At 38.1% G+C, this 23,481-nt stretch overlaps 1 protein-coding gene across 7 annotated transcripts in view; it reads right to left on the bottom strand.

Annotated features, from left to right (window-relative positions):
• spag17 (sperm associated antigen 17) overlaps positions 1 to 23,481 on the bottom strand; it is a 222,550-nt gene that overhangs the window by 146,407 nt on the left and 52,662 nt on the right. For 6 of the 7 annotated variants that reach the window (XM_072585264.1, XM_072585263.1, XM_072585268.1 and 3 more), the window contains exons 13-22: positions 23,265 to 23,354; positions 20,939 to 21,031; positions 19,992 to 20,105; positions 16,436 to 16,586; positions 12,712 to 12,942; positions 9,276 to 9,392; positions 8,688 to 8,764; positions 8,294 to 8,404; positions 6,450 to 6,604; positions 1,771 to 1,967 (exon numbers count right to left, since the gene is read on the bottom strand). In XM_072585264.1, coding sequence (XP_072441365.1) covers positions 1,771 to 1,967; positions 6,450 to 6,604; positions 8,294 to 8,404; positions 8,688 to 8,764; positions 9,276 to 9,392; positions 12,712 to 12,942; positions 16,436 to 16,586; positions 19,992 to 20,105; positions 20,939 to 21,031; positions 23,265 to 23,354 — 1,336 coding nt within the window. The remainder of the gene's footprint in view (positions 1 to 1,770; positions 1,968 to 6,449; positions 6,605 to 8,293; positions 8,405 to 8,687; positions 8,765 to 9,275; positions 9,393 to 12,711; positions 12,943 to 16,435; positions 16,587 to 19,991; positions 20,106 to 20,938; positions 21,032 to 23,264; positions 23,355 to 23,481) is intronic. The other variant, XM_072585266.1, reaches the window with a different exon arrangement.

Here is a 23,481-nt window from a genome sequence, read left to right as displayed (position 1 = left end):
TATCACCCGACATTGCCCTTGGTTAATCCACATAACTTGCACATGCCTGGAAACTATGGGCAATCAAGCATGTCCAATCTACATAACCTGCACATCTTTGGACTGTGGGAGATTACTGCAACACCTAGAGGAAACCCATAGTGCAGACACGAGGTGAATGTGCAAACTCAACAGAGACAGTTGCCTGAGAGTGGAATCAAACACATGTCCCTGGTGCTGTGAGGCAGCAGTGGTAACCACTGAACAACCATGCCACCTCAGATCAGATTCTTCCAACTGATGTTGTTCAATAGTGCCCATAGAGTTTATAGGCTGCCAGGAGGTGGACTAACATAGTATATATGGCTAAGCACATTAGGACCTTATGTACTAGATTTGAACTTGGAGAAGAAAAAAAAATTAGATTTGTACGGTGTATTTCATGGTATTTAGGTATATGTTTAATAACCAGTTGCTGTGTAATGCAGAAAATATGGTACCATTTGTGCAAAGTTAAGGATACTCAAACAATCATGCAATAACAGGAATACAGGAAATAGGAGCAAGAGTCAGCCTTTTGGCCCTTAAGCTTGCTTTATCATAAATTAGATTATGGTGCATCTCCTACCTTAACACCCACTGCCCCACACTATGGTGCTGGGAATCCTACAATTGTGTCCAGGTGGCCATTTGTTCACCTCCATGTTTCTAATCCCCATTAAAAATCAGCCCATGGTGGTGGTTTGGCATCTCATCTAAAGAATGCCATCTTCTATACTGCAACACTCCTTCAGAACTGCAGTGGTATGTTAGGCTAGATTAAATGCCCAAGACTCTGGATCATGACTTGAATATATGATTTCCTGATGAGGGTGAGCCATGTTTGTATTAAGAATGTACTTTGCCTATACAGTACCAGAATTAAGAAACAGGTATAAAGCTCACTATGTTACTTCCTAGGTATGCAGGGGGTTGATTAGCTTAGTTGGCTCAATGGCTGGCTTGCAGTGCAGATCGACATCAACATTGCAGGCTCAATTCCTGTACCAGCTGAGGTCACCAAGGAGGTACTCACTTTCACATCCTCACACCTTGTCTGAATCATAGTGATCTTCAGATTAAACCCACCCCTAATTGTCATTCTTTAATGAAGAGCAGCTCTACGGTCTGCCATGGTCTTCTGGGACTATAGTGATTATCTTTTTAACTTCCTCGGGATTAATGTTAAAGAAGCATGTGCTAGGAACAATAATTGTTAGCAGCGGGCATTCTTAAGAATATTGCCCCTTCTTCAGGAATGAATGGCAATTCCTGCAGTGCTTCCAATGACCTTGAACTACTTTCTTGGAAACCTTATCCTGTTGATTCCAAAGAGTACCTCCCTCCTTTACTTAACTCATGAACCAGCACTTCCACATCGGAATCAAATTGGCAGCCAGGTGTCCTGAATCAGCACTTTTCAGTACCTCTGTAAGCAGTTATCTTTTGTGCAGCTGTAAGTATTGTAAAAACGAAATAGTACACTATGTGCCAATGAGAAAAAGTTTGTTCTAAGAACTCCAGAGTCCTGAAAATTTTATGCTTTATAATTGTCCTGCATTCATACTCATGCTGTTGAACCTTTATCATTAAATTTCTAATATTGATATATCAGTGTATGAAATTACCTTGATATTTTTATTCACGTATTTCCAATAAATAATGAACACTTAGTATTCCTACCTTTAAGCTAATAGTGCTTTTTATATATTTTAGCAGTAAAAATGTGAAATGATTAGATTGACTACATACTGCGTGTTTTATTTGCAGGAGGCTTTCCCTTTCTCTGTTTGTCAGAACCAGATGATATAGATTCTGGAAACACATCAGATGGAAGCTTGGGCAATTTCACAGTCTCCAACTCTTTTGCTGCCAGTTCAGCTTGGTATTTAACTTCCTCTACATCTATCCAGTCTGAAATTGTGTAGGCAACATGTTCCAGGTAATTTCTGTGGAGGATGGTATCAGATATGCAAAATTATAAATTACTTCTTTATCTAGAATCATAAATGAAATATTTTAAAATTATTTGAAACTTCAGTCCATTCAATATATCTCACAAAAGATCAATCATTTGAATCTGAAGACAAAAGAGTTGCAATTCCAGTGTTGTTATTGGTGTAGAAATGGAATACAGATTTCCACCAAACTATCTATGTATCACTTCGTCTGAACTTCCCCAGAATATAATGTAATCTCTCCCTTAGAGTGTGGGAAGAGATGAATAGAATACATCGAATGACTAAAATTATGCTGGTATATAAAAATCTGTGGCAGCCTCTTATGATGAAGCAGGGTCAGTAACAATGCAGTCAAGGTTAAGAGCTAATCGTTACATCTCAGAGTCCACTGAACCAAAAATATTGATTGTATAATGTAGAATAAAAAGTCCTGGGTATCTGGCAGCTATGCCAAGAGGGCTATCATGCTGTTATAGAGTCAGAGACTCATTCCGCATAGAAATAGACTCTTAAATCCAATCAGTCCATGCCAAACACAATCCAAACGAAATTAGTTGATGTTCTAAAATTTCCTTTCCAATAGAGACTCAATGCAACATATTCATATAACCTGTAACTTTAGTGCCTTATATTTATTGCCTTTTTCTTGCTAGTGCACTTACAGGTTACAGGCATTACAGGTAAGGTATTAGCATGGATAGAGGATTGGCTGACTAACAGGAAGCAAAGGGTGGGGATAAATGAGTGCTATTCTGGTTGGCAATCAGAAACTAGTGGTGTGCCTCTGAGATCAGTGTTGGGACCACAATTATTCAGAATTTATATAGATGATTTGGAGTTGGTGTAGTGTGCAAATGACACTCAGAAGAAGTTCCTTAATGGCAGAGCAAAGTGTGCAGAGGACTGTGAAACTTTGCAGAGGAGCATAGATACTTTAAGTGAGTGGGCAAAGGTCTGGCAAATGGAATACAATATTAATAAATTAAAGTCATCCATTTTGGTTGGAGTCACAGTAAAAAGATTATTACTTGAATGGCAAAAAGTTGCAGCATGCTTATGTGCAGATGAACCTGGGTGTCCTTGTGCATGAATCAGAGAGGGTTGGTCTGCAAGTACAACAAATAATTAGGAAGGCAAATGTAATTTTGTCCCTCATTGCTAAAGGGATTTAGTTTAAAAACAGGGAGGTTATGTTACAGCTGTATAGGGTGCTGGTGAGGCCACACCTGGAGCACTACATGCAGTTTTAGTCTCCTTACCTGCAAAAGGATGTTCTGGCACTAAAAGGGATGCAGAGGAGGTTCACTACGAGGAGAGATTGAGTAGACTGGGATGATATGCAATGGAATTTAGAAGAATGAGGGGAGATCTTATCGAACATATAAAATTATGAAGGGAATTGATAAGATAGAAGTAGAAAGGATGTTTCCACTTGTGGGTGAAACTAGGACAAGAGGACATAGCCTCAAAATTAGGGGGAGCAGATTTAGGACTGAACTGTGAAGGAACTTCTTCACCCAGAGGGTTGTGAATTTATGGAATTCTCTGCCCAATGAAGTAGCTGCCACTACTTCAGTAAATGTTTTTAAAACTAAGATAGATTTTTTTGAACAATAAAAGTAATTAAGGGATATAGTGAGAGGGCAGGTAAGTGGAGCTGAGTCCATGAAAAGATCAGCCATAATTTTATTAAATGGCAGAGCAAGCTCGAAGGGCCAGTTGGCCTACTCCTGCTGCTAGTTCTTATGTTCTTATTTCTGATTTCTGATAAAGTCCTCATACGAATAACGTATCAACATAAGCATGACATACACACAAATATTTGTGTCTCTATCTTTTGATGAGGTGACTCATGTCCCCCAGAATTGTAATGGAAATATTGATGTTTTCTTCATGAATATGGATAAAATTTTGACATATGGAAGCTTAGTTTAAAACTAGTCGGACTTTGCAATTTGCAAACTGCAGAGCTGGTACAGAGTATTCATGCCACCAGACCTTAGTCAAGTTCATGTTGAACGACCACATTGTTTCACAACAAACCGTTAACACCTCCAGTTAACCTGCTTTATTAGAAGAATGCTAGACAGAGTTGGTAACACCTGGCTCAATAGGAGGCCAGAGGTGTAGCATGACAAGGACAGCACTTAACAGTTGAGGTTCAACTGTATTCTGCCACCAAATATGGAAAGTAGTCACCTCATTGGATCTTCATGACCCCACCCAATGCTAGTATTGGATGCAGGTCACGGAATCTTCAAGAAGGGCATGAAGAGGGGGTTACGTGGGTAATTTGGAGGCGAGCTGTCTGCTGTTTGCTTCTGCTTCAACAGCATCTTCAGAGAGCACCTGTGACTCGCAGCCAGCATCTCCAACTCCTTGTACATCATGGTGACCTTTGATGAGGAGAGAAGTCTACAGTGATAACTGCAGATTTTGAAACATCAGTCAACCCTCAAATACCAAGGAACAGCCTGTCCCTGCCTTATTGAATGGGCATTACCAATCCTTTCAGATAAACAGTTCAAATACAGTGGCGGGGACTTGTTGATAGGGTATAACAAATCCTTGGAAGCACATGTCAGAAGTAGATAGCAAGTGTAGACTTGAGACTGTTTACTGAAGAGACCTGTGAGAGATTGATAGAGATTGATAGTGACGTGCTATGTAGAGTCTGATAAATATTATATTTCTTTGATAAAGTGTTCAATAAATCAGTTGGACTTTTCCTTGACTCTTGTCCCGTTTGTCTATCTCACTGCATTATATGCCTGAGTTTAAAAGGGTTACTGCAAATTGGCCAATCTTAGTCAGGGTACATTTTTCCACCTTGCACTTTTCAACAATTTGTAAGCTTTTCTAATTTACAAAACCTTAGCAACATTTATTGGTTGCAGACCGACTTGGTTTGTAACAGAATTTAGCAAAGCTAGGTCAGAGAAAGAGCCAATAAACAGACATAATTTACACTTTATGAGCAAGTCATTACAGAGATCATCAAATCACAAGCAGATAATGGGGTCTGAAAGTGCAGCCTCTAAACTGAAGGTTATTTTTTTGTTTCATTTGTTCTGTCTTTTACAACCTAAACTCTCACTTATTGTCTGAGATACATTTTTAAGCAGACAGAGTACAATGCAATGCATTGCACGTAAGCATTGTTTAACGAAAAGATCATGCAAGAAGCACTGCCATCTTTTCTTTTCTATAGACATGTCAACAAAGCCCATAACTTTGAGTTTCAAGTGTGTTGCTTTCTGTAATATACAATATCAAATCTGTTCTGATGATGTCAAGTTTCATAGAGATGCCTCTGATATGTTCTTTATTATTTCCCCTCAATTGAGGATATATTTTACCATGATGTTTTGTTGCCTTAGTTCTCAGCAGAGCTGATCTATTTGCACTATCATTTAAACATATTCCTCATCTATATCTCTCCTTTACCACTATTAGCACTTGCTTTGGCTTTTGCTTTGAGCACCCCTACTATCTGTTCCACTCGTTCCTCTTCTCCCTTTACCATCCGCAGAAACACCATAAGTTTCCCTTCCCTTACAATCCCAAGAACAGTCTTTGGACTTAAAACATTAATCCTGTTATTCTCTCCAACAGATGTTGACAGAACTGTTAGGTTTCTCCAACACTTCCAGTTTTTACTTCAGATTTCCAGTATCTCTAATATTTTGCTTTTATGTGAGAAGTTATCTTGGTATCCTACCCATCCCTCAATCACCATCACAAAAAATGACAATGCTAAACATATTCACAAAAGTGGACAGAATGAAGATGTCAAAATATGATGCTGATGCCACTAACGCAGAAGAAGAAACCAATACTTTCCAGCAGTGTATGTCACTTATTTCACATATTGCAATCACCAGCAAAGGTATATCCTATTTAGATGTTGGTTTAAAACAATGATGCCCATTTTAAAAAACTGACTCCCATAGTGACCTTGATGACACACTTTTACATCCTACCTCCAGTTATGACTCCTTTCCATTCTCCCAGCTTCTATCACACCTATACTGATAATGCCACCATTAACAGGAATAATTAGAAATATTTACCTTTTTCCTCAACTGAGGATTCCCCACTACTGTGGTTGACAGGGCCTGCTGCTGTTTTCCCACCCATTTCTTACACTTCTGCCCTCACCCACTTCCTCCCATGGCAACAATAGGATTATAGAATATATGGTTATCTTTATAATGCTTCCAGAGGCTGTTAGCCTGAAAAATACCACTGATATTATTAATGCCACTGACTTATAATTTAGTTCTCTTCTGTTCCGAAAAATATAAGTTTTAAAACTGCTTAAGTGACAAGCTCAAAGTTACACATAAATCGTAAAATATATCATGCGCTCCAAAGTTTCTCTCAACACACTTGAGGCCTGAGAAAGTTAATTACAATAATTAGTTATTTTTAACTTAGATAGGCAATCAGATCTGTAGGAGTTCGCACCTGAACCCAACATTGGAGTGAAGGGCAGTTTCCCAGGATTCATTACACTGGCACTGTTTATTCATGGGGTTATGCAGGACCAATAGTACAGAGTTGTCCTGTTTGTAGTAGTATGTATCCAAACACCTATAAAATGGAACAGCTTCCTGAAGAACCTGAAATGTATATACAACATGTTTACATTGATAAGTATGAAAACATTGACTGTGATTTTTTTTACAGACAATCCAGATTCGAACAATTTGCTCTATTTTTAAATGCACCATCATACTCAGAACAGACCATGTACTTTCAGACGCAAGCTTGCATTTTCCTAAACAGCAATGTAACTATGGCTAGGATTCTCCACTGGCTAGACAAGTGTTACAATAGCAAAGGTGGGAATTGGACATGGCAAGTCCCCATTGTAGCCCACTCTGAAGGAAAAGCCTGGGAAATTGAATTTTCCATTGGGCAAGGACTCTATGCCTGGAATCCTCCATTTAAATTGAATAATTTGGATGTTTCTAATGAAATTAAAAAATATTGTCTAATTCCTAAATAATTATTAAACAGACATCATAACTACTTCATGATTTGGAGATGCCAGTGTTGGACTGGGGTATACAAAGTTAAAAATCACACAGCACCAGGTTATAGTCCAACAGGTTTATTTGGAAGCACTAGCTTTCAGAGCACTGCTCTTTCATCAGGCTCCTACTTCAAGCATCTTCAATTAAAACTCCTTCCGATCCTGCCTTGACATTCCCCTCTCCCTTCCACACAGCCGGTCTCAACCTGACACACCCACCCACCAGATCTGAACCCTTCACAATTGACACTCACCCTTCTTGCCCCTACTGGACCTGATTTCTCTTTTCCACCCCAACCTATCCAAAATACTGCATCAATAACCCTGCCATTCTGCACCTTAGATCCTTCTCAAATCATCCTACCCACTTGGCATTCTACCTCTACCCCGCTGACACTCTATTACCTGACACCTAGTTGCCAAACAAGCTGGCACCTTGATGTGGCATCCTAACTTCCCAGCAGCTTAACATCACATTTATATTATGTACTTCCCATTTTACAACTGGTGTCAAAGTGGCTATCAAGACCCTTTAAATTCAGAAGTATGGCAGTTGACTCCTGGGAATAGGGGACACGAATTGCCTTCTGCTGTGAGTTCTATGCTACAGAAGAATGATCAGAATGTAACTACAGCTCCACATTTCTGAGCGAACCTAGAATCTCCTTTCAGAAATCAGAGCTCCCGTCCTTTATAGTAAAAAAGGGCTTGAGTGAGAATCTACAGGAGGTTGCCACTCCTCAGAAAGTTTGGTCTGATGTGTGTGGTTTATGGATTAGCATGTTGCATGGTGATTAATCAGTCACTGAACTGTTTCTTAGATTTAGTAACGAATGCTATCATAAACTGTGAATAACAGACTGCAACTAAGGCGAAAACTACCCATTGTAACACACTAAAATGCAAACATTTGCCAATGCAAGAAGAAATCAGTGAATAAAATTAACCATATAGGCATAAAATTTTTCTGGTACTTCAAAGTGGTTCAAGACAAAATGCTTAGAACCTGGCACAATTTTTGATGCTTACTTTGACCTCTGGAGGGATACATCTAATCACAGTGATATAGATGTACACTAAAGAACTGAACAAAAACATTGGAAAGGTAAACTTTTTGTGCCAAAATGACAGAAATGCATAATCTATTAGTTCTAGTTTCATCTAATTTACTTTGCACATATACATAGCCCTGAGTAAAACTGCATAAAATCTTACTGTTAAGATAACTTTAAAGTCATTCTCAGATTTTGCTCGAGAGTGATATTTGGATTACCTGCAGCAAAACAAATGGATCATGCTGCTCAGCAAAACTCCATTCCATCAGAGATCGAAGCTGTGATTTTTGTATATATTTTATATCAATGTTTATGTCATAAGCTTTATCCTAAAAGGAAAACATTATTTTATTTTTCAGGAGTACAAGTACAGAAAATATTTATCATTGCATGCAATTCAAAAATAGCACCAACTAAACAGCAAAGAATAACATCAACACATCTAAGTTTCTTTTAATAGGGTGAGAACAATTTAGTGATTTAGCTCTGCCAATGGGGACAGGGAGTGCATCTTGAAAAATAGATTGCATGTAATGCACTGGTCTATTTGAACTGCTGTACTATTGAAGTACCCTTTTAGTTGTTAATTTGCATTATCATTTATAATTGTACCTTTTCATCATCAGCATCTGTTGAACTACCTTTTCTGTTTTTCTTGTCAATCATTTCAGAAGTATCTTTAAAGTGCACTGAAAATAAATATAAAATCTTAGTTGTAATCTTGGACAATATTCAGGGATAATTTCACAAACAAGCACTTCTGATGAAGGACTTCACCTGTCAAAAATTCAGTGCAGTGCCCATGATGTCCAAATAACATGCTGCTTGTGGGTGAATGCTGCCCTGGCTGCATGGACTCACAAGAATATTACTCAAAGTGCACCTTGTTTTTAATAAAAACAAATAAGCAACAAGCAACTTGAACTAAATTAGAACTGATAGTAATGAAAGCCTGGAAAAATTGTACCCAGGTGTAAATGAAGCCCAGGGACTCTGAATAAAGTCAACCCTGAGACTTTGTTTAGAAAAGAATACATTCTTCAAATTTATAGAATTCAGTTGGACAGTTTACAAAATCTACTATAGTTTCAGCTCTCAAGCATCTGAAAATTTTTTTTTCATTTGAAAAGATACTCCGGAATAGTATTTTATTCACCTCAGTGACCTACATAACATTAGTCTAAAATGTTAATGTGATACCTGCACAGAATGGTTCTATAGTGTTTTCTCCTGCCACGCTGTTGGCATTTGACTTGTTACTATCAAACCCAAAAGGGTAACTTTCTTCCCCATTTGAAATTTTGGTGAATATATTCTCTGAAATGAAAAGCAGCATAATTCAGCTATTAAAGATAAAACCGTAAATGATTTTTTAACAACAATTTCAGAAGGTGTAAAGCTTTATTTGGTAAGTTATTATGTAACATTCATAGATATTATGACATAAAAGTACTTATCCAAAGTGTTCTAATTTCTAACATTTGGAGGAGAGTTTCAAAGATTCAGAACCTATTGAGTGAAGAAATATCTCCTCATTTCAGTCTACAAAAAGTGGTCCCTTATCGTGAGATCGTGTCCCTATGTTTGAGACTCCTCAGCTAAGAGAAACAACCATTCAGCATTTACCTCTTTAGCCAATTCATATTTTGAATACTTCATAGAGATAACCTCACTCTTCCACATGACAGAGAATTTGAACCGGATTTATTTAAACTCTTGCCAAAGCTAAACTCTTCTGATCCAAGGAACCTTCTGACTGCTTGTCATACTATTGCCAATGTAAATTGTACCTTCCTTAATTACATGACCAAAACTGCACACAATACCCAAAGTGTGGCCTCACTAAATCTGGATGCAATTGTAGGAAGATTGCCTTACTCTTCTACACCAATTTCTTTGCAATTAAGGAAAACATGCCATTTACTTTCTAATCGCTTGATGTTCCTGAAGGCTAAATAGCTGTTCCGTGTAGAATACTGCCAATTCCCTTTTAACATTTTACCAAATTAGTTTTGGAAATCCAATTATACCATGTCCACATATATTAGTATGCTCAAAACATTGAGTTTTGATTATGCCAGGTAACCTTAGCTTTGATTCAAATATGGACAGAAGAGTTGAATTGTGTGAAAGTGACTGCCCTTGTCATCAACGCTGTATATGGCCCAGTCTAGCATCAACCACAGCCAATGGGAATCAAGAAGAAAACTCTGTTATTTGGATTCATACCTAGCACAAAGCAAGACTGTTGTGATTGTTTGAGTCACTTCATCGTAGGTCCAGGACCTAGAACACAAAACATGCCCTTCGGCCCTCAATGATGCACTGACCTGTGAAATTAATCTGAAGCCGATCTAACCTACACCGTTCCATTATTATCCATATGTCCAATGCCCATTTAAATGCCAAACCTAATGAAATGTAATTTTTTTTATCATTCTCATTGATTGCACTGTATCCATTGGAGGAATGCCACTCCTGTATTTAAAATTCTGGATTTATTTTGGTCCCTTCTGGGAGAAGAAAGTGAAACAAGTGATAGCAACAAACTGGAGATAAACTTCTCTCAATTAGACATGGAGAGACTGGGAGCTAACAATTGGTAGATAACTGGTGATAATTACTAGTTTATCAATACATGAACTGTGAAAAGTCCGAATATTGTGATCGCCAAGATCGTGACAATCCAAACTAAATCCTATTTACTTCTTGAGTGATTCCTTAGAGGACTTCATATGTTTGTAGCATGCATAACCAGGTGCAAGTAGCCACACTTTGGTTATGTGGAGTTTCACATGATGGACTTACACCCTAAACACAGAATGCATTGAACAATGAAAGGACAGTTGTGGGCTTGTTCTGGAGAGATCAACAATGTAATCTAATGAATCCTGGGGACTATTATAAAGGTGGTGTGAATTTGCATCACTGTACAGTAGTAGTGATGATGAAAAACAACATTTGTACTGTATCAGAAGACAGTGCTGATGGGTTGGCAAGTGGATTCTGATTGGCAAAGACATTGCCATGGAGAATTTACCCAATTCATGATCACGGACAGTTAACAGCCAAGTTTTGTTCATGTTTTACATCAGACAAGGTGACTCTGATTGATCAAGCCATTACTCTGGAAAATGATCTAAATAATGGCCATCATCAATGCTGCCATTTGTTTTATACAAAACAAGTTCTAGTAAGGATTCAAATACATTCCATGAAATTAACTCCAGGCAACCTTTGCCAGTTTGATTGTCTTGTTAAAACTTAAAATCATTCATGATTGTTTCTGTGTTTTTCTGACAAGCTCTCATTATATGTTGTCCTACAGCACAGCTTCTATAGCGGATTCTATGAACTAGTTTACAAGAAATCTTTTTCCTTGACTATTTTTGTTCAGCAAAACTGACTTTAAATCTTGTTTCTCTGAGTGAAGAAAATGAATCAATGGAAGCTCACTGAAGGTGGAAAGCATATCGTGATATAAGGAGGGAGAATACATGTGCGGAGACCTACCACTTCTCTGTGGGACTGTAAAGTATAGCTCAGGAAGATAGCCCACAGGATTAGGAATTTATACAAGTCCCAGAATAGTACCAGAAACTTAGAGAATAGAAGACAAAAGCAAACTTTGTCATAAGAATCATAAACTCTTATATTACCACAGCTAATAAATGCCACTGAATGCACGAAAATGTTGGAAAGCACAAAAGCAAAAAGAATTATATGATTAATCCATTTCAATCCATCCTCACTGTAAAATATTTATTCAATTATCCATCAAGTTTATCCACAAATCCTATTTCATTACTCCCTAGCAATCTATTCTAATTCACTCTTCACTGTTCAAAATAGCTAAATCTCTTTGTATCTACAGCTGCTGAGGCCTATTGAATAATTCACAGAATGAGGAATCACTAAATTGCTTCATGATATGTCAACATTATCATATCTTCTGGTAAAAGTTATGGGAGCATACTCTTGGACATGCCTGCCAGAATAATATAGAGTAAAATCATAGGATGGCCATTGAGACTTTTAGCCTTGGAATAGTAATGTTCTTATGTCATTTTCCAGTTTGAACTAGGTTCTGTCACATGACATCAGTCAGCCTGGTCATATCTCATATTAGAAAATTGTAAATTCAAAGAAAACATAAGAAAAATCAAATCAAAGGAAACTTAATAATTTCTTTTTTAAAAACTATGAAATTAACAAATGATAATTGTTTTAGTTAGCTGCCAATCTCTTGATGATTGCCCAGCTTCATCGTCAGAGATACTTTATGGATTTGTAATTCCTCCAAGAAATTAAAATACCCAAATAGGACCCATTTTTCCAATACATTGAAAAAAATGAATTTATTTACCAGCATTTAAAAAATTTTAATTCAAAATATATTTAATTGTTTCTTACAATATTTGCTTATTTAACAAATGAATTTGAGATGATTGTGTTGACATTTTAGCTCATCAAATAATCATTAGGATATAACTTTATTCTACACCAAACATTCAGAAAGAATTCTAGAAAGATCTGCTGCAAGAAGTTAACCTTGGGCCCTCAGAATTTATTCAGCATTGCACATTGGTCTGAAAACTGAATAATTTCATTTAGTTTAAACTCATTATTTGATTACCTGCAAAAGCAGAATTGTTTTGTTTCCGTGTCTTCTTGACAGTAATAAGCTGTTTCATCTCTTTTGTAAATGCAACAGGGTCATCCCATGGTATATATGATGTTTCAAGACTTTCGGCCAACACGTCTTTTTTCTTTTCTAATTCTCCATTCTCTTTTACTGTCGTTAGCTTTATGCTCTCAAATACAAACTGCTTGAAGGCTTTCTCCACCTCATAACGTGTCATATTTTCTAAGTGAAATAATAGATAGTACAACCTATCAATTAATTGTCCATATAGAAAACCAACTGTAATAGCTATCTCAGCCATAATACGATGACTTAATATTATTCAAAATTAAGAACCAATATTGGAAGTGCAATAAAAATGGATGCTCTTGCTTTTCATTTGAGTTCTTCACATTAAAATATTTCAGTAATTCTTACAATGAATTATTTTGTGAAGTTATGACTTTTTATAGAGTAATACAGCATGGAAACAGACCCTTTGGTCCAACTAGTCCATGCCAACCATATTCCCAAACCAAACTAGTCCCAATTGCCTACTCATATTCCTCCAAACCTTTCCTATTCATGCACTTTTCCAAATGTTCTTTAAATATTGTAACTGCATCTGCATCCACCATTTCCTCTGGCAGTTTATTCCACTAACTACACTTTCTGTGTGTAAGAATGTTGCCCCTCATGTCCTTTTTTAAACTTACTCCTCTCATCTTAAAAATATTGCACACAAGTCCTGCTCCAAATCAGCATAAAAGTTCGTGGATCCTTAAATTCATATTAAAATAATGCAAAGTCCATGACTTTATTTTTCTATATTTTTGATTGCAAAGTTGTATTTATAAACACCATCCCTTTGTAATGTAGCAATTTAGTGTAAACAATGACAAGATGAACTAATATGATTTTCTAAAATAGATACATTGATGAAGAAATATTTGGATACTGTAGGAATTTTCTAATTTTTTTGAGCAATGCCATTGTATGAATAATATTCATCTGAACCATCAGAATAGGAATGTGGGACCTCAAGTGTGTTTCAACTGTAGTACCTTTCAACAAAGTAATACACCATTTGTACAGGAATGGAGTATCAGCTTAGATGATTGGACTTCAAGCCTACTGATATGGAGACTTGTCTAATGGGAATGGAAACTGAGAAATCATATGCATCTACAACTTTCTGGTCATAAAATTGACATGAGTGCTCAAATCTTCACACAGAAATACAGCTTGCAACTGCCTGATCAAAGGCAAACATGTCACAACTGAGCTGGAATAAACACCTGAAGTGAAATATATCCATCATAAAAGGTTGTTATGTGGAGTTCTTTCCCCAGAATTATTCAATGCCACGTCAAATTGAATTTTCATAGACAAGTGAGATAAGGGTCATACGGCCAGAAAGGTAAGTGAAGTTGGGACTGCATACAAATCAGCTATGATCTTATTGAATAGCAGTGGGAGATTGAAACACTGAATGGCTCTTAAGTCCTACGTTCCTAAATATATTTTTTTTAAAAAACTATCTATTAAGTTTCACAAATCATTCTTTAAGCTCAATAAGTTCCATAGGTTTCCCATTCAGTTTACAGTATTCTGAATGAAGGAGTCCCACTTTATTACAGTGGAAAACCTTATGCCATCAGTTTTCACTTCAAACCTCAGCCCATTCCTTTCAAGTCTGAGAAAGAATTCTTTAAATATCCTGAGTAACCTCTTCCTTACCTAGGCTGTTTGCATTGCTTTCACCCTCTCTGCTTCCATCCTCCTTGAGTTTATGGGGGTTATGGGAAAAATAATTAATTTTATAATCAGCTCACAATAATCAGCTATTTCTGGTGCCAGTCTAACTGTTGCTCTGGTCTTTTACATGAATTTTAACTACTAGAAGAAGAGAATTTTAAAAGTTATCTCAGGAAATATGTTCTCACAGAGCTTTACACATGACATTTACTCCTAATGCCTGAATCCAGTTATCAAAATTACTTTGATCTACATTTTTAAATTTAATATAAATCTTCCCTTATGTTTCAAACTTTTGCCTGCATGCCTCAGGAACTAACTTGTATATCATCCAGAATAGCTGTCCCCAATCTATAGGAACCTCTTCTGAAAGTGATGCATAAATCCCATATGCTCTTTCAGTCAATCTGCTTTGCAAAATAATGTGTCCAACTTTGCTTTGGCTACTTTATTTGTTTTGCTTACTTTCTTTGAATGAAGTAGAGAATGCCTCCACTCCCTTTTCTTCAAATTAAGAAGGACATGTACAAATTTAAGCATCTCCTTATTAGTAGGCTTTGGATTAGATGTACATTTTCTTTATCAGACCTTCGTTATCCACCTGAGATTGCATTGTTCTAACTACAACCTCATAGTCCAGTATTCCCTTCCGCTGTCTTGGAACTCTCATGGGGAGGCATGGTGACTCAGTGGTTAGCACTGCTCCATCACAGTGCCAGGGACCCAGGTTCAATTCCACCCTTGGATGACTGTATGTGTACAGGACTTGACAGTAGGGGATGGCATCCTGCATACTTCTTGTATAGGATTCACAAAGGTACACAACACCAACACACCTGGTCATTCCATCTTATATACAGAATCTTCTCTGAAGAGGAGAAGAGCAACAGGCACCTAAAGATGCTGAAAGACACCCTTATAAGAATGGGATACAATGCTTAACTCATCAATTGCCAGTTCCAAAGTGCCACAATGAAAAACTGCAACAACCTCCTCAGACACGCACAACCAATAGAGGACTCTTCATCGTCCAGTACTTCCCCAGAGTGGAGAAACGACACAATGTTTTTCACAGCCTTCAAGATATCATTGACGATGACAAACATCTCACCAAGATCATCCCTATGTCTCCACTTGTCACCTTGAAACAACCAAGCCTTAAACAGACTGTTGTTCGCAGCAAACTACTCAGCCATCAAGACAACATCGGACACAACACCACACAACCCTGCCACGGCAACTTCTGCAAGACATGTCAGAACATCAACTCAGACACTACCTTCACACATACACAACAGATAGTCATGTGACTTGGCGAATGTTGTCTACCTCATATGCTGCAGGCAAGGATGACCCAAGGCATGGTATATTGGCAAGACCAGGCAGACACTATGACAACGGATGAATGGACACTGTGCAACAATCGCCAGACAGGTGTGTTCCCTCATAGTTGGGGAATACTTCAGCGGTCAAAGATATTCAGTCTCTGATCTTTGGGTACGCATCCTTCAAGGCGGCCTTCGATTTACACAACGCAGAATTGCCGAGCAAAAACTGATAGTGAAGTTTTGTACCCATGAAGACAGTCTTAACAGTAACCTTGGGTTACACTACAATTAGCCTCAATTAATTGGATTATAGGTAATCACTACACTTGCTATTCAGTTGTGACACTTTACTCACACCGTCTGACACATTTGATCACCTGCAGAGACTTATGATTCAGCCTATTGGCACTTCACACACACCATTTGTAAGATTTTCTAATCTCTCTGCCTGTAAATTATGTGCCTGTGTACTTCTCTTCACTCCATTTGATGAAGGAGCAGGGTTATAAAAGCTTGTGATTTCAAATAAACCAGTTGGAGAATAACCCGGATACATATGACTTCTGCCCTTGTCCAGCCAGTCTAACACCGGCATTTCCTTATCAATAAAACTGTATTAATAATGAGAGAATTTAGCTGCAATATCTCACCATTGGTGCAATGGTACATAAGCTCTTGGATACTGGCCAAACGTCTAGCATCAACCTCAGGTGAAGGACGAGTAAAATTAAGGAGCTTTTCTAAAGGCAGTTTTTTCATCATTTCCTGTTCAACCTTGCCAGGGTCAAAGCCTTGTAGTGTCTGAAATAAGAGCAAAAGTCAGGTTGTTCCATTTTTAGTAAAATAATTTTATTGCAAAAATTGAGAGTGGAGCAAAGGTGAAACAGATAAGAACCCATAGAACTTATTAACTCATTAATTTTGTTTCTTTTTAAAAATAAGAGATATGGTTCTGTTTAGAAACAGAGAATGAGTTGAACTAAATTTCTGGCACATAGGAACATAGGAAGAAAGAGGAGGCTATTTGACTCGGAAACTCTTCCACCATTCAAAAATTCATGGTTGACCATGTACCTCTACATTGTTTTTCTCCAGTATACATCTCTCGACATCATTACTTCCTAGCAATCTATTGATTTGAACATGCTTAATAACTGTGTTTTCAAAGCCCTCTGGCTACAAAATTAATAAGATTCCTTTCCATCTGAGTGAAATGATCCTCTTCATCTCAGTGTTAAAGTACCTACAGCATATTCTGACACTGATTCCAGACTTACAGTCATAGAGCTGCACAGCATGGAAATACCCTTCAGTCCAATTCATCCACCCCGACCAGACATCCTAAATTAATCTCATCCCATTTATCAGAATTTAGCCCATATCCCTTTGAACCCTTCCTATCTATGTACCCATTCAGATGCATTTTAAATGCCTTTCAAATGTTGCAATTCTACCAGGTATCCTATCCATATCTACCCTGTCATGCCGTGTAAGAATAGAAATTTCTAAATTTTCAATGAGATCACTCCAACTCACTTCAAAACTCTAAAAGATACAGGCTCAGAATGCTCAATTTCTTCTTGTATGACAAACCTGTCATTCCGGGGATTAGTCTGGTGTCTTTTTGTGCACCCTTACCTACCCTTCCTTAGATAACTGCACACAATAATCTATTATAACCAAGACTCTATACAATTGCAGCAAGACTGCTTAACTCCGGCACTCAAATCCATTTGCATCAAAGGGCAACAGGAAATTGCTTTCATAATTGCTTGTTGTATTTATGCTAAGTTAAAAATTACAGAACACTAGGTTATAGTCTAACAGGGTTATTGGAAGCGCTAGATTTTGGAGCACTGGGGAGAATATAAAGGAGCAGCAGTCCGAAAGCCAGTGCTTCAAAATAAACCTGTTGGTCTATAACCTGGTGTTGTGTGATTTTTAACTTTGTACACCCTAGTCCAACACTGACATTTCCAAACCATGTACAGAGGAACCTCGATTATCCGAATGAAATGGGCAGGCACTACTTCATTCGGATAACTGATTATTTGGTTAATCGATTCAATGCCTTTCCTCTGGGGCTCAGAGTTTTCTGTAAAGCCTACTCCTTGTTCAGACTAAGCAGCAGCACACCGTGTGTGAGCTCCTGCCCCCGCCCGCCCCAAACCCTGTCCAACATTGGCCCCCACCCGCCCCCCACCCCAACCAACACCGTCCCCCTGCCCACCCCCAACCCCATTCAACACCGAGGCCCACCTGCCCCCCCCAACCCTGTCAAACACTGCCTCCACTCCCACTCCCTGTGCAACCCCCATCCACCCCTGACTCCTGCGTCTTTGGGGGGGGGGGGTGAGTCTCCAATAACACACACACTTACTGCAACTTTTTGACAGGTTCCATCTTTGCCTTCTACAGGACAATGTTGGAGAGATTATCTGGGGAAGGGGGGGGGGGGGTGGGGGGGTCAGGGTTCACACCTGTGTAGAACTCCAGGGAAAGTGTGGGGAGAGAGAGAGGGCGGGAGGTCAGTCATTTAGAGATGGTGCCTGCGCTCCCATTAGTTCAGGACTGTTCTCCGCAGCACTGAGTGCACTTTTAATCACTGTAAACAAAAGGTGCGATCAGTGTTGGAAACATGTCTTTGATGTAATGTTTCTGTTGGGACCTCGAGATCTCCTTCGGATAATCCAATAATCGGATAACTGATCCTTTCAGTACTCCACAACTAAGAACCTGCCAATGGAGTATGACCAACTTATTTCTCTGTTTTCAGTTTATTAACAAATTCTGTTCCCACTCCTATGTGATCTAATTTAGTTTATTAATGTCCTGTTCTTGGACCTTACTGAAAACGTGTAAATTCCAAAAACACTACATCATTAATCCTCCTTCATCTGTGCTCCAAAGTGCATCACCAACGAATGCCAACACGCTTTTAAGACATAATTTCCCTTTCCCAAATCAGTGTAGAATGTGACCAGTGGCGGCATCTCCATCTTGGATCCTAAACGATCCCTTCAAATTCCACCCATCCAGGAGATTTGTCACTGGTTTACTAAAAATTATTTCTGTCGTTTCACTATACTTCCATGCAGTGCATTCCATACCCTCCCTGCTCACTGAATGAGTTTTCTTACATTACTTTTGCTTCCCTGCACATCATTTTAAATCTATGCCCTCACGTTCATACTCTTTTTGCAAGTGAAAACAGCTTTCCTTTTGATTTGATTCATTGTTATCACATGTACCTAGGTACAGTGAAATGTTTTGTTTTGCTGCAATACAGGCAGGTAATAACATACAAGGCCATACTGATCATAGGGTGATTAACCAAAGTGAGGCATACAAGGTTACTGTTCCATAGGAGGTGCACAAAAGCAGATCAGCATTGGTTTGAAATTAGAGAGGTCCATTTGACAGGTAAGATGTTGTTCTTGAACCTGTTGGTAAGTGTGTTTAGGCTTTTGTATCTTCTGCCTGTTGGGGGAGGTTGGAAGAGAGCATATCTGGGGTGGGAGGGATCTTTGATGATATTGGCTGTTTTTCCACACTGACAAGATGCAGATGGAGTCCATGGATGGGAAGCTGGCTTGTGAGATGGTTTGGGCTGTGCACACAACTTTCCGAAATTTCTTACGGTCCTGGTCAGAGCAGTTGCCATACCAAGTCATGATGCATCGAGATAGAATATTTTCTATGGCATTTGGTGGAGGTCTTAATGTACATGCCGAACTTCCTTAGCCCCCTGAGAAAGAAGAGGCATTGTTGTGCCTTCTTGACCATCGCATCAATGTGGGAAGACCAGGACAGGTTGTTGGTTACCATCTTTCCTAGGAACTTGACATTCTCGACACTCTCCATCTCAGCTCCATTGATGTCGGTAGAGGCTTATCTTCCCCCTTTCTTTATGAAGTCAATGATGAGCTCTTTAGTTTTGCAGACATAGACGGAGAGGTTGCTATCTCCCTCTATCCAGCCAGGTAAACAAGTTACTAACGATAAACATGGTTAATCATGGGTGCTTGGTCATTGTGCTCAACAGATTGCTCGGATGCTTTGATTCACTTCATTAAAAAATTGTCACCTACACTGATGATGTCGTAGTTGAGAGGATAATTTTATGATAAACAAACCCTTGAATGCCAAAGCATGAAAAACAGTGAATCCATCTGTGTTTCCCTCACACACACATAAATAGGCTACCTTCAGGTGATGTGTCCGCCACGTCAATGCATCATGGAGATTAAGAAGCAAGGGCTGTTTAGGCTCATCATGTAATCCCTTTTGTTCAGTTTTGTTTAAATCTTCAATTATTATCTGTGTAATAACATCAAATGTTAGGGCGTATTACACTCAAATCAGAATTAATAAGTTAAGAATTATTCATTGTCAAGACACACCAAACATTTGTTGATATAAATGGAATGTGTTGGTAAACAAAAATAGGACTCCCAGCCATGGTTTCACTGAAGAAATATGTAGAAACATAGAAACTAGCTACAGGAGTAGCCCACTGAGCCTTTCAAGCCTGCACCACCATTCAATATGATCATGGCTAATCATGCAATCTCAGTATCCCAGTCCCATCCTCTCCCCATATCTCTTGATCGCTTTAGCTGCAAGGGCCACATCCAACTCCCTTTGAATCTATCTAATGAATTGGCCCCACCAGCTTTCTGTGAGAGAGAATTCCACAGGTTTACAACTCTCTAAAGGTATATATTCATATTTTAAAAAGAAGAAAACCTAACTTTAACCCTGTGATAGAATTTTGAATAGATACAGAACAAAAATGGATAAACAACTGGAATAGTAGGAAAAAGTCAAGCTAATGTTTTAGGTACAATTTCTTGCAGAATATATAGCTGAAAGCTCTGGGCAAGGGCTAAGGAGTTGGTGGTGCTAGATCATGATACTCCAGCAGTAATGAGCAAATTTGATGGAATTGCTGGTATTTTCCAATCTTTAAGTGTGTATAGTATTACTTCCAACTGATCTTAAATATCTACAGGTGTAAATTGTGTATGCAAATTCTGACATATGCAATTCATTAATTGTTGCCTGCATACAAATTAGTCATAAGAAAGGCATAAACACAAAATATATTTTTTGGTTATCTGTCTGTACTTTAGTGGAATTTGTGGAGCTACCTGTTGTTCTTTCTCGAGTACAGGTTTCTGTACATCCTCTTGTGGTTCTGGATTTTTTGAAATTTGGTAAGAAATTTCTTCATCTGAAAAAATCTGCATACATTACAACAAGTGAAACAAGTATGAACCTTCAGTCGTAGAGTCATAGAGTTAAACATAATTGAAACAGACCCTTCGGTCCAACTCATCCAGGCCAACCAGATATTCTAAACTGACCTAGTATTTGGCCCATATCCCTCTAACATCTTCATATTCATGGAGAAACACACAGGAGTCATGTTAATCATTTCTAATTGTATTTAAAAGTATGGAATTCTTACTCATAAAAAAGTTCTAAATGAACATTCTATCTTTCACATACATTGTGAAAGAATATAAAGCAATAACATTTAATTTATTCCTCAACTCTAGTTAATAATATTAAGGACATAAAAATAGTCACTGTTTTGATAATATTTGATCATATTTATTTGTGTTAACATGCTTGCTTCAATCCATGCTTAACTTCAGTTTCATTCTTAAAAATGTCATTACTATTTCATACAGCACCTTTTCACTTCTCGTAAGCTCTTTAATTGACATTGTAGATATAATTCACACATAGAGTCCATGGAGTGAACAACTGAAGTTAAAGTTTAAAATTTTGAGACAGCCAATGCATATCAGCAAGACAGAGGTGGGAGGTGACACATATATCTTTTACTTTTCCTGAGATTCCCAGCATCACAGATGCCAGTCTTCAACAAATTTGATTCACTTCACATGATATCAAGAAACAGTTGAAGGTAATTGATATTATAAAGGCTTTGGTCAACATTTTGATGATAGTGCTGAAGACTAGGGTTCTATAACAACCTAAGCCAAGCTGTTCCAGTATAACTCCAATTTTGGCATTTACTTGATACTGTGGAAAATTGTACATGTATACTCTGTGCACAAAAACAAAGACAAATGGAAATTGTTAATTACTACCTTTTCAGTCTATTCTTGATTATCAGTACGGTAAAAAACTGAAAGGGGTCACTGACATTGTTATTAAGCAGCATTTGCAAAGGAACAAACTGCTCATTGAGTCTTGTTTTGGCTCCTGACCTTATTGCAGCCTTGGTACAAATATGGACAGAAGAGTTGAAATCCAGGTTTGAGATGAAAGCAACTAGCATTGAAATCAAGATAGCATTCAACTGAGAATGACATCAAGAATCTTAGCAAAACGGTAATAATTGGGAATTGGGAAAAATTAACCACCAATTATTATTATACCTAACATAAAATGCTGATAGTTGCTGGAGATCAATCATCTCAACCATGTTCAGCTGCTTATCACAAGGTCACAAGTCAGATGCTTGCTGATGATTGCACAATGTTTAGCACCATAGTCTGTATCCGAATGCAGCAAGACTCGGACAACATTCAGGTTTGGTCTATTAGGTAGCGAGTAACATTGGTGACACACAAGTGCCAGACAAAAATTTTCTACAACAAGGGAGAATTTAACTATCACCCCTTTGACTTTCAATGGCAATATTGCTGTTGAATTCCCTATTGTTATCATGCTGGGGTTACCATTGACTGGAACCCAAACTGGATTAAGCTTATCAATAATTTGACTACAAATTCAGGCTGGGAATTCTGTAGCAGGTAACTCACCTCCTGTCTCCCCAGTGATTATGCACCATCTACAAGACATAAGTTAGGAGGAATACTATCCACCTGCCTGAATCAGAACAACTCCAACAAAGCTCAAGAAGCTTGACAGCATCCAGGACAACTCAGCCTACTCCCCTCCATTGTCTTCAACATGAACATCCTTCACCCACAATGCAGTGGTATACAGTCTATAAGGTTCACTGCAGTAACTCAGCCAAATTTCTCCTCCATGACCTCTACCATCTAAAAGGACAAAGGCAGCAGGTGCAAGGATCTCTACTACTTGTACAATCCCCACCAAGTCATACACCATCCCAACATGAAACAATGTCATATTCACTGTCGCTAGCTCAAAATCCTGGAACAGCTTTTCTAACAGCACTGCAGATGTCACTACACCCCAATGGCTGCAGCGGTTTCTCCAGGTCAATCAGGGATACGCAATAAATACTGGCCTAGCCAATGACATCCACATATCATGGACAAATGTCTTTAAAAATTAAAAACATCGAAGAATAATTATTGCTGCTCAGTAAATTTGACTGGGGAGATGATCTCTGATGTTGGATTTGGTTCCACAAAAACTAATAAAGTAACAAAATGCTACAAGAAAGAACTAAAGCAGGGTACATGCATTACCAGATAAATGATAGAAGAGTCAGATTTTATTACTTACCTGGTCTATAAAGTTTTCTTGGAATAATGTATGCCTAGATGAATTAAATATTTGCTTCTGCGAAGGTTCCTTAAACTCCTCAATTATTTTCTGTACAAAAGTTTTAAAGGTGGAAAATGTTATTCAGGGGTCAAGATTTTTTTGTTTTCACATTATCCTTATCTCAGGCATTTGTTACCAATTAATAAATCTCTGCAGTAGGATCAGACAAATATAT

This window comes from Chiloscyllium punctatum, chromosome 15 (assembly GCF_047496795.1).
Source record: "Chiloscyllium punctatum isolate Juve2018m chromosome 15, sChiPun1.3, whole genome shotgun sequence".
Classification (NCBI taxonomy): Eukaryota; Metazoa; Chordata; class Chondrichthyes; order Orectolobiformes; family Hemiscylliidae; genus Chiloscyllium; species Chiloscyllium punctatum.
Note: the sequence above shows the minus strand (reverse complement) of the source record. Positions and strands in the feature narration are given on the sequence as shown.